The sequence below is a fragment of the Lissotriton vulgaris genome, chromosome 2_1 (assembly GCF_964263255.1).
Source record: "Lissotriton vulgaris chromosome 2_1, aLisVul1.2, whole genome shotgun sequence".
NCBI lineage: Eukaryota > Metazoa > Chordata > Amphibia > Caudata > Salamandridae > Lissotriton > Lissotriton vulgaris.
The window spans coordinates 3820722-3836063 of record NC_141687.1 but is presented as its reverse complement, the minus strand read 5'-3'; the positions used below and the strand labels follow the sequence as shown (position 1 = coordinate 3836063).

General features: G+C 43.5%; 1 protein-coding gene across 1 annotated transcript in view; it reads left to right on the top strand.

Annotated features, from left to right (window-relative positions):
* LOC147729445 (fish-egg lectin-like) overlaps positions 1–1945 on the top strand; it is a 94273-nt gene extending 92328 nt beyond the window's left edge. Inside the window, exon 4 of the mRNA XM_086959056.1 lies at positions 1801–1945. Within this exon, the coding sequence (XP_086815182.1) occupies positions 1801–1945 (145 nt within the window). The remainder of the gene's footprint in view (positions 1–1800) is intronic.
* Positions 1946–15342: the final 13397 nt, after the last annotated feature.

Here is a 15342-nt window from a genome sequence, read left to right as displayed (position 1 = left end):
ATGGAGTTTTCAGATAATGAAGGCTACAGCACCATATTGAGCGCCTCAAGCCTTTAGAAAGGTTCTTATATCCTAATATGTCTCAATAGAAATATGCAGCTGAAAGCCATGAGGTTTTATTGCCTGTGCCACTGTCTTTCTAAGTGGAGTAGATTGATTTTGTGAGTTTAGTTCATCATTAAACCCAGGTGCCGATTACGCCTTTTCCTATCTCATTCCTTAGTCGAAGGCACCAGTTGGACAAGTGCATCACTAAGCAAATATCAAGCTGCAAGTTGTATCCTAATTAAGGAATGATCAGATCTTGTACAGGAAAAAGACCCTGTCCCTTTAATATTACACTTCCATATTGTATCTAAAATGTAACCTGAGTCACGACTCGGAGTATGGAACAGTTTGGTGAAATGTTGGGACAAGAGTAGCTCCAGAAATTCATTATCCTCGACTCCCACCTTAAGAATTTCTGCCTGGTAATTAAAATCCTCAATTAAGATCAGGTGAGTGTGGCTAAGCAAGAGAGACTAGAGAAGTTCAATGCCAGGGCACCCCAAAAGCATTTCCAGTGATCAGTCATGGACCTTGCTGTAAAATAGGTGGCGTCTTTGCCAATGTCTCCTACTGTGTCCCACATGATGTCATCAGTGATGCTGCTTATGAGCTCACCAATGGTGTTCTGGTCAGTGTCTTCTGTTATAACAGACAGGGTCCTTTGTTATGCTGGTAGCCATCGCATTGTGCTGCACATTGCCTGTGCATTGACCTGACCTGTTGGGCTTTGACAGAATTGCATGGCTTCATTTCACCAGGAGTTCTTGCTAATAATTCCACAATTGTTTGAAGTGTTATATAGATAAACCTTGTCTTTTACCCCAAAAGACTGCAGTGCACATAGTGTAAGTCTGACAGTCTTCCCATGTACCTGCCATGTGTCCATGTGTACCTACTCTGTCGCTCAGATGTTTGCTGTAAATGTAAATTGATACTTGTATAGCGCACTACTCACCTGCAAGGGTCTCAAGGCGCTTGTACGAATACCACTGTGGAACCCATCCTGGCTTTCCCTGTGAGGCGTCCACTCCTGGGCACCCCCAAGGTGGAGACCAGGCATCCTTAGCGTTGTGGGGGACGTTGTGGAGATTAAGCAAACTATTGCCCAGAGTTGCAGAGTGGGACTCCATGATTGGAATAGGCACCGAGGCGAGAATTATCAGGTCCGTGGAATTTTTTTTTTTTGAGCCCAAGACCCGCCGAGGCAGGGAATTGAACCCTGGTCCCGGGCTAGACCTCTGCATCAGGGTCTGCCGCTCTAACCATTGAGTCACACTTCTCCAGTGGACTCTTTGATGTCTATACATTGATTCTCATACTGAAAGGATACACATTGCAGTAATGTCTGACCCCACAGATCTCTGCAACTTTTTCACCATGACCTCAGACAGCAGAGCACGCCACAACCCAATGGATTGTAACAATGGGTTACACATCCACCGTGGTCACAAGAACACCCACTCAGCATCACTTTCATTTTCTGAGAATTGTTAATTTGGTGGGTAATACTGCTTTAACCTCTTTGCATAGAACATTGAGTACAATGTTTTTTGATCAGTCCTTGCTGAGTCTGGGGCTCTATTATACAGTATTCTTCTGCCAGTATGTGGCTTGTCAAATGTCTGTTGCCAAGGTGGAGAAGCCTCTTGTGGGGTGGATGCGGGCTTGCAGAGTCCTAAAGGTGCATCTACTGTAAATGTTGATTCTGTGCCAGCAGATCTCTACAATAAGCATCTTCTGACCTGTTCTTAGGGCGGGAATAACCGATGATAACCCTATTGGAACAGAATGGGAACAGCTGAACTTCAAATCATTCAAGATCAAACACGTGTCAGAAGATATGGACCGGCTCTTGCTTGTCCTCTTTGATCAGAAGGTCTACATATGCCTTGTCTAAATCGAAAGCGAGTGAAGAGGTCCCAGCATCTGCATCCACCATCAGCATGATTCTCACTGCCCTTGACATGTCCTCCTCTCTCTTGCTCCAGGTCAAGTGTCTCTTTCATGGATCCCCAGTCCTGATGCCTCTCTCTCTGCCCTCCAACCTCCCTCTTTTTTATCACATTTTTACACTGTTTCTTTTGCCGCTGCATGTTCTTGACCGAATGAATTGCCTTTCTACAATCCCACTCACACCATCTGATGTTGTGTTATTGAACTCTGCAATAAAATTCTCAAACATTTTAAAAATAAAAGCCAGCACTAAAGTTTATTGCAGAAGGAATCCTTACCAATGAACCTGTTTGTCTTAAGATCTTCCACGTTTGATGGTTGTTTTTTGATCTGACTTCCACTGTGCATGTGGGTAGAAGCAGTTTACAAGATCTCCAGCGGCTCTTCACAAAACCAGAGAATACATTAGAGGTGGGTGGAGTTTTTGAGCCCTTTATACAGAACTACATGAGTAGATTGTGAATGCTCAAAACTTTGTCTAGAAATGGTCAAGCCGGTCCTGGTGACCTATGGAAAGAGCGGTCACGCATCCTAAAATCTTTTCAATGTTATCTTTACTGGAGGAAACATAGCTGTCAACTAAGATGCACACTTGATAACTTTAGTGAGGTAGGAAGGAGGCAGTGACATAACAAAAGTCCCCGCAGCCCCTGCGGAGCGGGGGTCCCCTGAGCACTAGGTGGCCCCCCTATGGTACTGTGCACAGGGGGTCTGAGAGCTCCAGACTGTCTCTTGGGCGAGGGGGGCCCTGCATGCACTTTGCAGGAGGGCCCCCTTGACTTGTTGAGCCCCTGGAAGGAGGCTAAAGCTTCTCTGCAAAACTGCAACCCAAAAATTAATTGGAGCCATTTTCCTTCTTTTGGGGAGGCAGAGGATTGATCCTATTAATTAATAACCTCACAGGGCATGAATCCACGGGCACAAAGAAGTGTCAATCAAAGGGGAGGCTAGAATTGTAGCATTGGTCAAGACTGGACTGGCCATTGTGCTGCGTTGGCATTTCCCTGGTATTTTCCACGCCCAGTGCTGCTATAGGAATCAGGATGGCCTCCCATGACCCACCATGTCCCTGGGGCCCCATCATAGTCACTGCCCCCTGGAGGCTTGAAAAAAGTAAGAGTCTCATTTATATAAAAATATGTCGATTTATTAGAAGTCGGATGGAAGAAGCACAGCACATCCGTTAGGCAGTACAAGCAGTGAATAAAACAGTTGAAGTGGAATCTGGAACCAAGGATGTAAGATGCATACACGCATCATACATTCCAGGCTCCAGCAACAATGAGGTGAAACAAGGGGAAAGAAAACAAGCACAGAAAAAGCAAGAATGTAACACATCTTATCCCTATAAAAGAAAATTAACACAGGTGTCTACTAGGCATTCTTTTGGGTCTAACATCAGTTTTAACCCTAGAAGCAATGGACAAATCTTTATGAGGAAAACTTAGCGGAGACGCATTAACATGCACATGAGGTGACACATTAGCCTGCGCTCGTGATGGCAGTGGGTTAGGAGAACTGGACGTAGAGAAATTAGGACATCTGGCCACCCTGCGAACATTCCAAATCCTTCCATCTTGAGTGGCAACACTGTTTTTGAACACTTTGACCACTTTAATGGGAGGAAAGAATTTGGAAAATCCTTTAACCAGAAATCTAGGTTTTTTTACTCTCACCCACTCACCTACAACAAAATCATGAAGTTTGACATTCATCTTTGAATCAAACACAACTTTCATACACTGTTGTTTATCTTCAACACGTTTAGCAACACTCTCAATATCAATTTTAGAAGCATTCCTGTTTAGCTTCTTAACCCACGAAGGACAAATGACAGAAGAGGGTTCCCTACCTTTCAGAAGTTTGAAAGGACTTACACCTGTGAAGGAGTGAGGAGTGATGCGATAGACCCACAGTCTTTTCCTGACCACATCCAACCAAGAATCATCAGAAGAACCTATAACAGTAATGCAATCCTTGAGAACACGATTAAAACGTTCCACCTGACCATTCTCCCTAGGCTCATATAATGAAACAGTATGATGTTTAATACCACAGCTGTCAAGAAACTGTTCTACCTCAGAGGAAATCAGCTGTGTACCATTATCAGTGACAAAGGTCTCGGGAAAACCTTCTCTAGCAAAGGTCTCTTTCAAGAAAAGCAAAATAGCCTGAGAAGAAACATTACTTACAAATTTAACTTCAGGCCATTTTGAATGGTAATCTACCAAAACTAAAGCAAAACGGGCATTCAAAGGCAAATGTTTAAAAGGACCGGAGATGTCAAAAGCCACCTTTTGCCACGGGAACTTAGGCCAAGCTACAGGTTTAAGGGGAGCAGAAGACAAATGAAGCATTTTATCGCTGCTAATGCACTGAGAACACTCCCTTACCATTCTATCAACCATTTTGTCAAAGCCAGGCCACCAGAAGTTTTCTCTAACCAACCGTTTCATAGATGACATACCAATATGACCTTGGAGGGCTAACAACAAAATCTTCTCTTGTAAGGAGACAGGAGGAATTAACTTACCAGTTTTGAAGAGAAAACCACCAAACTCTTCAATTTCAGAAGCAACCTGAGAAAAAGAAGCTAAGCCAGAAAGAGTAGACTTACTATTGGGCCATCCAACTTTAACAAAATCCAAAATTTGTTGACATACAGAGTCTTTTTCCATCTCCTTAAACCATTCATCCTCAGTTAACGTTAAGAACTCCTGAGATAAACAATCTGCAATAGAAGCAACCACATCTACATCCAAGTCAATGGTAGGAACTTTATCAACACTACATGGTAACCTGGAAAGAAAATCTGCTGTGACATTGTTTTTTCCAGGCACATACATGATCTCAAAATCGTATTCCTGAAGACGTGAAGACAAACGAGCAATCCTTGCAGTTGAGTTCCAACCACCACCAGGAGACAAAATTCCTACTAACGGTTTGTGGTCGGTTCTCAAAATAAATCTGTTTCCCCACACATAATTTCAAAAATGTTCCACAGCCCAAATGCAGGCTAGTAACTCCTTTTCAATAACTGAGTATCTTCTTTCGGTTGGAGATAAGGTTCTAGAAGCAAAAGCCACGCACCACTCATCCTTACCAGCAGTCTGACTCAAAACAGCACCAATGCCATAAAGACTAGCATCAACAGTGATGATGTATTTCTTACTTATACAGAAAGATTTGAGTGTAGGGGCATTGACAATTTCATTCTTAATTTGCTTGAAAGCGATATCTTGCTTGTCCGTCCAAACAAATTTGGCAGAACTCCTAGTCAATTCTCTTAAGGGTTCCATCTTGTCAGCAAAATTTTGAATGAACTTACTGTAATATTCGCATAATCCAGCAAATGAGAGTAACTTTTCTTTACTATCAGGGGCTGGTGCTTTTGTAATGGCATCTACAAGATTTTTCTTTGGCACAACACCTTCTCCCGAAAGGGTATGTCCCAAATATTCAACAGATTTACAGAAAAATTTACACTTGCTGGCCTTAATAGTTAAACCAAATTGTTCTAACTTAGAACAGACTTCCTTAAGATGAGAATGATGTTCACAGTTATTTTTAGAAAATACAAGAATGTCGTCTTGAAAACACTTAACGAATGTAGGGTCTTTAAAAATATGGTACATTGCCCTTTGAAATACTGAAGCAGCTGAAACAGACCGAATGGCATTCTCTTGAACTGAAATAACCCATGAGGGGTGATGAATGCAGTAAATTGTTTGGAGTCTTCGGTGAGTTCGATCTGGTGATATGCAGATCTAAGGTCTAATGTAGAGAATACACTGGCTCCATCTAACATGCATAGCATTTCATTAATATTAGGCAGAGGGTGACAATCCGTAACCAAACTCTTATTAAGTGCCCTCATATCTACACATAGCCTAATACTTTTGTCAGGTTTAATGGCCAAAACTATGGGCGAAACCCAAGACGACTCCACTTCCTCAATTATATCATCTTTCACCATGGTATCAAGCATGTCTCTAAGTTCGTCCCTAATACTAATAGGCACACCCCTTAGTTTTTGTTTAACAGGAGCAGAATTGGGCTTGACTTTGATCTTGTGACTGAATCCGTTCAACTTGCCCAACTTGTCAGAAAACACCTTAGGAAAAGCACAAGAGATCTCTGTGAACTCAGGTGATTCAGTAGACTCCCCATTAGATATGGCAAGGACTAACACAGGATCTTTAAGTCTAGGGTTCAATGTAACACCTAGCTTCGCTTGGTCCCTCCACCCCAAGACATTTACTCCCTTCCATGCAACATAAAGTTTCACGTTTGCAGAACTATTTTTGATCGTAAGCAAAACTTCCTTAAAACCAATAAAATTGATCTTGGATCCATCAAAATTGTAAGCACAGATATCAGGTTTCGATAACGTATTGATATCAATTAGATCCCCAAAAGACTTTATACAATATTCATGTGTGATAATGGTCCAAGGGGAACAAGAGTCAACCATAAGCTCTAATACTTTACCCAAAATGATAACACAACTCTTAGGAGAAGATAGTGTGTCTGCTTGTGACATGTCATTACCAGAAGGACGTTTAGGTGTAGAAAAATAAGATTTTTTTGTGTCTTGGAACGGTCTTGTGGGAGTTTTACACATTTTGGAAAAATGTCCAGAGCGTCCACATTTATTACATTGTCTACTAATAGCTGGACATTGTGGAAAAGAAGCAATGTGGTCAGGATTACCACATCTAAAACAAAAGAACTGTTCAGCTTTTTCCATCATTCCTGTTGAAATACAAAACATTTCTTTGTTCCTGGGGCTTGACTACACTAACTTCACTAGAAGAGGTAGAAGTACTAGAAGAAATAGAAGTAGAAGATGCTTTATCTAATGATTTTATCCATTTATCAGACTGTTCAAGGGCTTTAGCAGTACTGATCGCTGTTTCTAAACTAGGATCACCTAAGATCCACAACTGCTCTTGAACTTTCTTACTTTTCACATGTACAATGATCTGATCCCTGATCATTTCGTCTGTCATAAGGCCAAAATTACAATGTAAAGATAACGCACGTAATGCTGTAAGAAAATCATCAAAACATTCTTTTTCATCTTGAACCCTGGTATAAAACTTAAATCTATTTAGTGCAACACTAGTAATAGGCTTGAATCTCCCTTCAATTCTATAAACAGCTTCATCATAAACATTGCTATTTATTTATTTTTATTTTATATTCTTGTATAGCGCAAGAATCGACCCCTTCCGAGGTATCTCCGCGCTTTGCTCGCAGGATGGAATGGCAGGTGTTACCAGATGTTGTGGTTGTCTACTGATGTTGGATTATTTATTCTTCCTGGAATAAGATGGTTTTTAGTTTCTTCCTGAAGGAGGAATGATTGGAGGTTTGTCTTAAGCCAATTGGAAGGTTATTCCAGAGTTTAGGCCCTACCAGAGAAAAGGCTCTGCCACCTTGTCTGGTTTTTTTTACCAGTGGAGTTTTTATTAGCAATTGGTTGCTTGACCGTAAGGCTCTGTCAGGTTTATAGAGGGGTAGCTTTTGGGACAGATAATTGGGGCCTTTCCCGAACAGGCATTTGTGAACAATGCAACAGATCTTGAACTTGGTGCGTTGTCGTATTGGCAACCAATGCAGTTCTCGCAGCAGGGGTTTGGAGGGGGTTCTGGGAGGGGCATTCAAGACCAGTCTTGCTGCTGTGTTTTGGACTACCTGGAGGCGATTAATAGCGCTCTCGTTGGCTTGTATAAGGAGTCCGTTGCAGTAATCAATTTTACTTATCACCATAGTCTGCACTAGGGTCTTTCTATAGTTGTCTGAAAGGTAAGGGAAGACTCTTCTTAACAGACCAATTGTGTGAAAGCATGCCCCAGCGACTGCGTTCACATGTTCCTTCAAGGTAAGATTTTGATCCAGCTTCACCCCCAGATTTTTTACTGTTAGTTTTGGGGTGGGTACTGGTCCCAGGTCTAAGGGCCACCAGTCGGGGGACCATAGTATGGATGCTTTTCCAAAAAGCATTAGCTCCGTTTTTCCAACGTTGCATTGGAGGCGATTGGCAGCCATCCAATTGGAGATGGCCCTCATGCCTTCCGCGAAGTTATCCCTAACATTGGAGTTAAGAGAATGGAAAGGGTAAAGAAGTTGGGTGTCGTCAGCGTAGGACACCGGGGTGAATCCATATTTTCTCACAATCTCAGCAAGGGGGGCCACGTACACATTGAACAATGTGGGGCTTAGGCATGAGCCCTGTGGCACCCCCTTCGTGAGCATCCTGGAAGAGGAGCGGTATGGTCCCAGGCTGACGGATTGTGAGCACCAGAATCATTGAGCCTCCTCTATCCTGTGACATCTTGATGTTATCGGTCACGGAGAGGAGAGCTGATTCGGTGCTGTAGTTGGGCCTGAACCCAGATTGAGAGTGGTCCAGGCCCCCTGTCGCCTCTATGAACCTGGACAGATGGGTATTAACATGCTTCTCAGCCAGTTTACTCAGGAGCGGCAGCAGAGAGATGGGACGGAGGTTGGAGAGCTCTGTCCAAGGGGAGATGGCATTTTTCCGAATAGGACTCACCACTGCCTCTTTCCATTGCTGGGGGAGTTTACCTTCTGTGTAAGAAAGGTTCAAAACTATCACCACCCGATCTTACAGGAGGCAGGGTTCTAAACACTAATTGCCCTTCTGAGCCAAGGCAGTGTAGAAATATGTTCTTTTTCCTCTCCGCAGACATGCGTTCTCCATCCATAGCCTTGAGATATGTAAAAAATTCCTCCTTCCATCTTGTCCATGGAATAGGTGGATCACCCTTAGATTGTAAAAATTTTGATGGTGGATCAAATTGCATGTTCAGATTCAGAATATGCAGTAAATGTCAAATTAACTATCAGAAACAAAATTAATACATGCAAAGAAAATAAATAATAAAAATATCCAGTAGATGGCAGTCTAGTAATAAAATGCACAGAGTTTCAGTGAAGGTTTCCACAGAAGAAGCACAGCACATCCGTTAGGCAGTACAAGCAGGGAATAAAAGAGTTGAAGTGGAATCTGGAACCAAGGATGCAAGATGCATACACGCATCATACATTCCAGGCTCCAGCAACAATGAGGTGAAACATGGGGAAAGAAAACAAGCACAGAAAAAGCAAGAATGTAACAAGGCTGAATTTGGTTTGGCCATTTTTTTCCAGGATTGATTTTTGGTTTTAATCAGACCCTGAGATGCGTCACCTGAAATGCAACAATGCCCCTTCTACCTCCCAGGATACAATATTTTGTGTAACTCCCACTAGTGTTCACTCAGCAGAATACTAACTTACTTATGAACACTTCATGTAATAAGACTTGCCCTACTCCTTTTTGTCTAACATAGCTTACATTTCAAAACTGATGTACATTTTTCTGGTCTCAGTCTACACTGTGGACTCCTAGTAACAATTATTTCTAGTTAAAAGTATCCTTCTGAGACCTGAGGTCACCTTTCATAGGTTTAATATTAGTGGCACACTGGCAGGCTTGAAGACATCCAACCTTAAAAAACGTACAATGTTTTGTACTTTTTCTGTACCTCCAGGTTTCTTTTTTAAATAACTGCAGTTTTCATAACACTATCTTTTTTGTAAGTAGATTTCGCATTAATAATGCAGGAATTGTTTTGATCCAGTAGATGGGTAAAGAGTTTAAAAATGGGGCAGCACGTTCCAGTCCCAGCAGGGATTGTGGTACTGCAATTTTGGACCCTTTCGTTTCACCAGCCTCGGGGTCCGCACACTCGTGTCACAAATGTCGTCGTAACATGACGAATTTGGTATCTACAGGCCGGTAATGATTAAGGACATCATCCCTATGCATTTGCGTCACGATCGAGTGATGCTGACACCCTTAAATCGTGGTTTCCGTCTCGAACCCTCGGACGCCATTTTGTGAACAGCCTCCATCTTATGACTTGCCCTCATATAATCAATTGATTAAGGCCGAGTTTTGATCTGAAAGGACACGTCCACCGTAGCTGACTTCCCCATGACCTGGCCGAGCTGACTCCACTGCCTCCAGCCAAGCCTGTTTGGGCAACTCCTCACCCAGTGGTCGAGCCAGATATCATCAAGGCACAACATGTCATAAACCCTTCACTGCATACAGACCCTGTTTTCCCATACACACACACACCTGTCCATGATTCTTGTTAATGACCCGTTTATGATGGGAGGGTGCTCAACCTTATTGGCATTTCATCGATATCTGATGGGAGTTCTGGATCTGGCGGAGTAATCCATCACTAACTGGACATCTGAAATATGTGCTGACCAGCATGGCTTCGCTCTTTGTATTATTGTGGAAATATTTGTATTGCCATATCGTAAACTTAAGAATTCTTGCCTACAGCTGTTATTTGTGTATATAAGGAGAAGTCTGGTTCTGTAAAAACGAACAGTCTCCTGAGAACTTACGGCCTGTGTTGTCGTACTTCTAGGACGCATGTTACTTGGTTGCAGCCAATAAAACTCGATCACTGACTTCACCTAGAAGACTCTGTGTTTCTGTAAGTCCAGAACAGGGAGAACCTAGAGGTCTTCGGGTGTGATCCCCTGGCACCACCGGGTCTCTAAAAACCCGGCACCTCAGTTGGCGCCCAACTCGAGGCGATATCAAGCGGTGACGGTCCAAGCCAGATGTTCGTGAGGAGCTTCGTCTGAAAATTCCGGAGGACGGCCAGCCACTTCAGCGACCCCTGCATGTCGACGTGGTTCCGAAGGTCTTTGCTGCGAGGTTCCCCGCGTCCCGACGGCTACGAAGGACTGCTGCCCTGACTATCGCCCTGTTTTGGACCCAGTGATCCTTGGTAGAGCGAAACGATAGACGAGTCTTCTAGTGACGTCACCGATCTTCAATACTCAGTTAAGTATAAGTGGAGCGTCTCCTAGTTCTTAGTTCCCTTCTTAGTTTGGTATCCCAGAGATACGGTTTGTATATTGGTACTTGCAAGCACCAAAACCGAGGGATTTGTGTATTCACGAAAATATCATAATTAGATAATCCATTGAAGTTTGAAGCTAGACTAGTGAGCAAAGATGCCTGGTCTTAGCAGACTTGGAAACTTGTTTTGTCTTGGTTGTAGTAAGGACTCCAGATTAGAGGATTCGTGTCCGGTTCCTCCGATTGGAACTCCAACATATGAGTTATATATAAAGCACGGAGTAGGTCCTATCACGTATAATAAGGTATGGATAAAATACACCCGCAAGGACGGTGTTTTAAAATGGCCCCAACATGGTAGTTTTGACTCAGAAATATTAGACAACCTCGAGGTCAAATTGTTCAAGAAGAAAGACCGGCCGGCGATGTTTGACTCTTTTCGCTTATGGCGCAAAGAAGCCAAACGGAAAGAAATGAAACTAGCGAAGAAAAACAAAAGAGGTATGTCGATGGTACAAGCTGCCATCGCATGCAGGGATAATGAGGAAGAGCAGGAAAGTGAACAAATGCTCAGAAGCAAGAAACTAGCAATAGATAAATGCTACCCGATGTTACCACATGGGGGACAAGACTCAAAGGGAACATCAGAGAAAGATCCGTTAATGTCCCATTTATTGAATTCACCACCGCCATATACATCGAGTGTTGTGGGACCCCCGAGACGTATTGTTATACCGCGCCCTGGCGCACGAAAAGCAGCTCTTGCACAAGCACCAGCTTCTCTTCAGCTGGTTCCTACTTCTCCGGCGCAGCCTTCTCAAGGGCCGCCGCCTTTGCTACATACTCCATCTACTTCTACGACTTTGCCTACTGCTCGGACTATTCACTATGATACTACGTCTGCTACTGCTTCAACTTCCTCTGCTGTTGCCTTGACTTCCTCTTTACATCAGCCTGTCTTTTCTGGCATATCTGCCTCGCCGCAAGCTTCTCCTTCTGTCAGACAGAGAGTGACAAGTACTGTCACTGGTCTATTAGCACCTTTCTTCGGGTCGCCCAAAACGACCCCTAAAACAGAACGTAGACAGTTGCGTAGTCAACTGCCTGATTACGAGGAAAGAGAAGTACTAAATGAGTTAGCACGCAAATGGGTTACTGACACTGCTAAATATGATGTTCAGTCTGTTATGGAAGTTTTCAGTCAATGGGATGCGCCCACTCAAAGGTACGTCTTTGAGGAGATGTGTGTATATCTTTGTGACGATTTGGAGACAAACGATCCCAAACGCAAGATGAATGAGTTATTTCGTATGCGTGCTAGGTTTTATAAGGGAATGATTGTAGGGTCCGATGTCGAAAAAGCCATAGATTTATTGTTATCTTACAGGAGTAAGGGAAACGTTTCGAGATTGTTGTATGAAGATGATGTGTCATATTGGAAAAAGGCGCGACAGTACCCCATGAGAGAGGTTCCTCCAGTATGGAGGGAAGGTGATGCGAATGCACAACCACCTGTTCCACCGCATTTCCAGCGAGTATGGGTACATGTCCCCTGGAAAAGATCTGAAGTTCTAGCACTCAAACAGACATTACCCGATACGCGTAAAAATCCTGCAGGGTATTACAAGGAGTTATCACAAACTGCCAGCTCATGTATAATGAATTTAGCAGACATAGACATGTTGTTTGGGAATGTTGTTCCGCATCCTTTATGGAGTAAAATTCGTCATGCAGATCATGATCAAGAACTAGGTGATTCATGGGCTAATATTACCGCTACTGACGCTAGACAAGTTGGTGGTTCTAAACCCGAGCCTTTAATAGCAGAACTTCCTGGTAGGATTATTGCGTACATGAAAACGTTAATGCCTGAATTGCGTGTAAATTGGGACAAGCTATCCGCATGCAAACAGAAGAAAGATGAGAATGTGTCCGACTTTTTCACGAGATTTGAGGAGACTTTCACTGATCATAGTGGTCAGGACATGGCTACCGAGGGTGGCCAAAGACTGTTTGTAGACAAATTTGTACATAATCTGCTTCCCGAACTGTGCAATAAATTGAAAGATTCAGAGAGTGCTTGGGCTGTCTCCACATCAGCACAGATTTTAGCCACAGCCCAGTACTATGAAAATAGGCGCAAAGACGAGCTAGATAAGACAGAGAAGAAGACTAAAGAGTTAAAAACTATAGTTCTTCTCCAGCAAGCCTATCCGCCTCGCACGGCTAGTCAGCCCAATTATCAACAGCCACAGCAGTATTCAAGAAACGCGCAAGGAAACGAGTTTTCCCATCAGCGTTCTCCGTATGGCCCGAATCAATGTGCCTATTGCAAAAAAGAGGGTCATTTCAAAAGTAATCGTGCAGCTCTTGCGCGACGCTTAAATGGTGTTTCCGGTGCAAGAGGTAGAGGTCTTCAACAGGCTCCTAGAGGTAGGGGCCGTGGAAATTTCTCCCAGAATACAACTTTTTTCCCGCCTCAAAATTCCATGAATAGCTTTGACCAACAGAATAATGCGTCTTCCAGGACAGCCCAGTACTATGCTGATGACTATTACGCAGAAAACGAGAATGAGGGTAATAGTTGCTAGGACAGCCATGGACAAAGAGAGGGAGTTGTTTCAGTTCCAGTAGACCAGAATGGACCTTACGTTGAGGTGATTACATCCGGAGTGTCAGAGCCATTTCTGCTGGATACTGGTGCTACAAAAAGTTCGATTCTGCACTCAAAACTTCCTGGCGCACCTTTGTCTGGCGAAATGAATGTTTCAGTAGGTTTTTTTGGCGCCCCCGTTAGGAACCCGATCTCCAGCCTCATGCCCCTTTCTGTTGGCCCATGCGAATTAGAAGCACCCCTCATTCTTACCACAGGTTGTGGCGAAAATTTGTTAGGCTTGGATTTACTGAAGAGACTATATGCGACCTTGTACTGTTCCCCTTCGGGAGTACAACTTACGCTTGGTAAGAAAGTGATTTCCCCGATGTATTTGTCAAGAGAAAGAATTCCGACTGACTTGTCATCTCTTCCAGATGTACTTTGGGCAAATGGTTCTAACGACGTGGGTCATTTAAAGATAGCACCGTATGTCATAACATTAAAAGCTAATGTTAGGTTGCCACGTATTCCCCAATATCGAATATCAAACGAATGTGAAAAGGCTTTGTTAGCGATCGTCTATGATCTGATTGCGAAAGATGTCATCGAAGAAACTACAGGCAACATTTGTAACAGTCCGGTTTTGCCTGTCTTAAAGCGTACCGATCCTTCACAGCCCCCTGTGTACCGATTTGTGATCGATCTAAGGGAAGTGAATAAGATCGTTGTACCGCAGTTTCCAGTCGTTCCCGACATTACTGCCTTATTGACAATGATTCCAGCCTCAGCCAATTGGTTTTCGGTGATTGACCTGAAGAATGCTTTCTTCAGCATCCCGATTGCCGAGGAGAGCAGAGATATCTTCGGCTTCAATTTAGGAGGACGAAGCTTCCGCTTTAAACGCGCTCCTCAAGGCTACTGTGAGAGCCCATCGATATTCAGTCAAGCCCTGAAAACACAACTAGACACGATTATTCTACCTGGTGGTGCGACTCTGATCCAGTATGTAGACGATCTACTAATCGCTGCAGATACTGAAGAGATTTGCAAGCAAGCCACATTGTCATTGTTGCGTCATTTATGTGACATGAAGCACAAAGTCTCGCTTTCCAAACTACAATTTTGCCGACAAGAAGTAACCTACTTAGGTCACATCTTATCGAAGGAGGGAAGGAGATTGACCCCAGAAAGAATACAGGCGATTGCAGAACTGAGTGTCCCAAGGACACAAAGAGAAGTGCGTGCCTTCTTGGGCATTACATCGTACTGTAGACAATGGATACCGAACTTCTCACTGTTGGCCAAACCTTTGCTGGCATTAATGCGTAAGGACACACCCAATCCTTTGCCTTGGTCTGAAGATTGTCAGGCGAGTTTCCATGAGTTGCGTGAGGCATTATGTTCGGCTCCTGTATTGGGCAACCCCGACTACAGCAAGCCGTTTACATTATATGTCCACGAGAAAGAAGGTTGCGCATTATCAGTCTTGACGCAGCACTTTGGGGACAAACAACGCCCATGTGCGTATTTCTCCGCGACTCTAGATCCCGTAGCTAAAGCATTACCGAGTTGCTTGAGGGCCACTGCCGCAGCAGCTGTCTGTATTCGACAATCCGCTGGATTAGTCATGAATAATACTCTGACCGTTATGGTCCCACATGCAGTAGATATTTTACTAAACACGACGAAGACACAGCATCTAACTAGTGCTCGACTGTCCAGCTATGAATTGACCCTGTTAGCAAGTCACATTCACATAAAGAGGTGTGATACACTCAACCCTGCTACATTATTACCCATTCCAGCAAAGACAGATGAGGTCGACAAACATGATTGCTGTTTT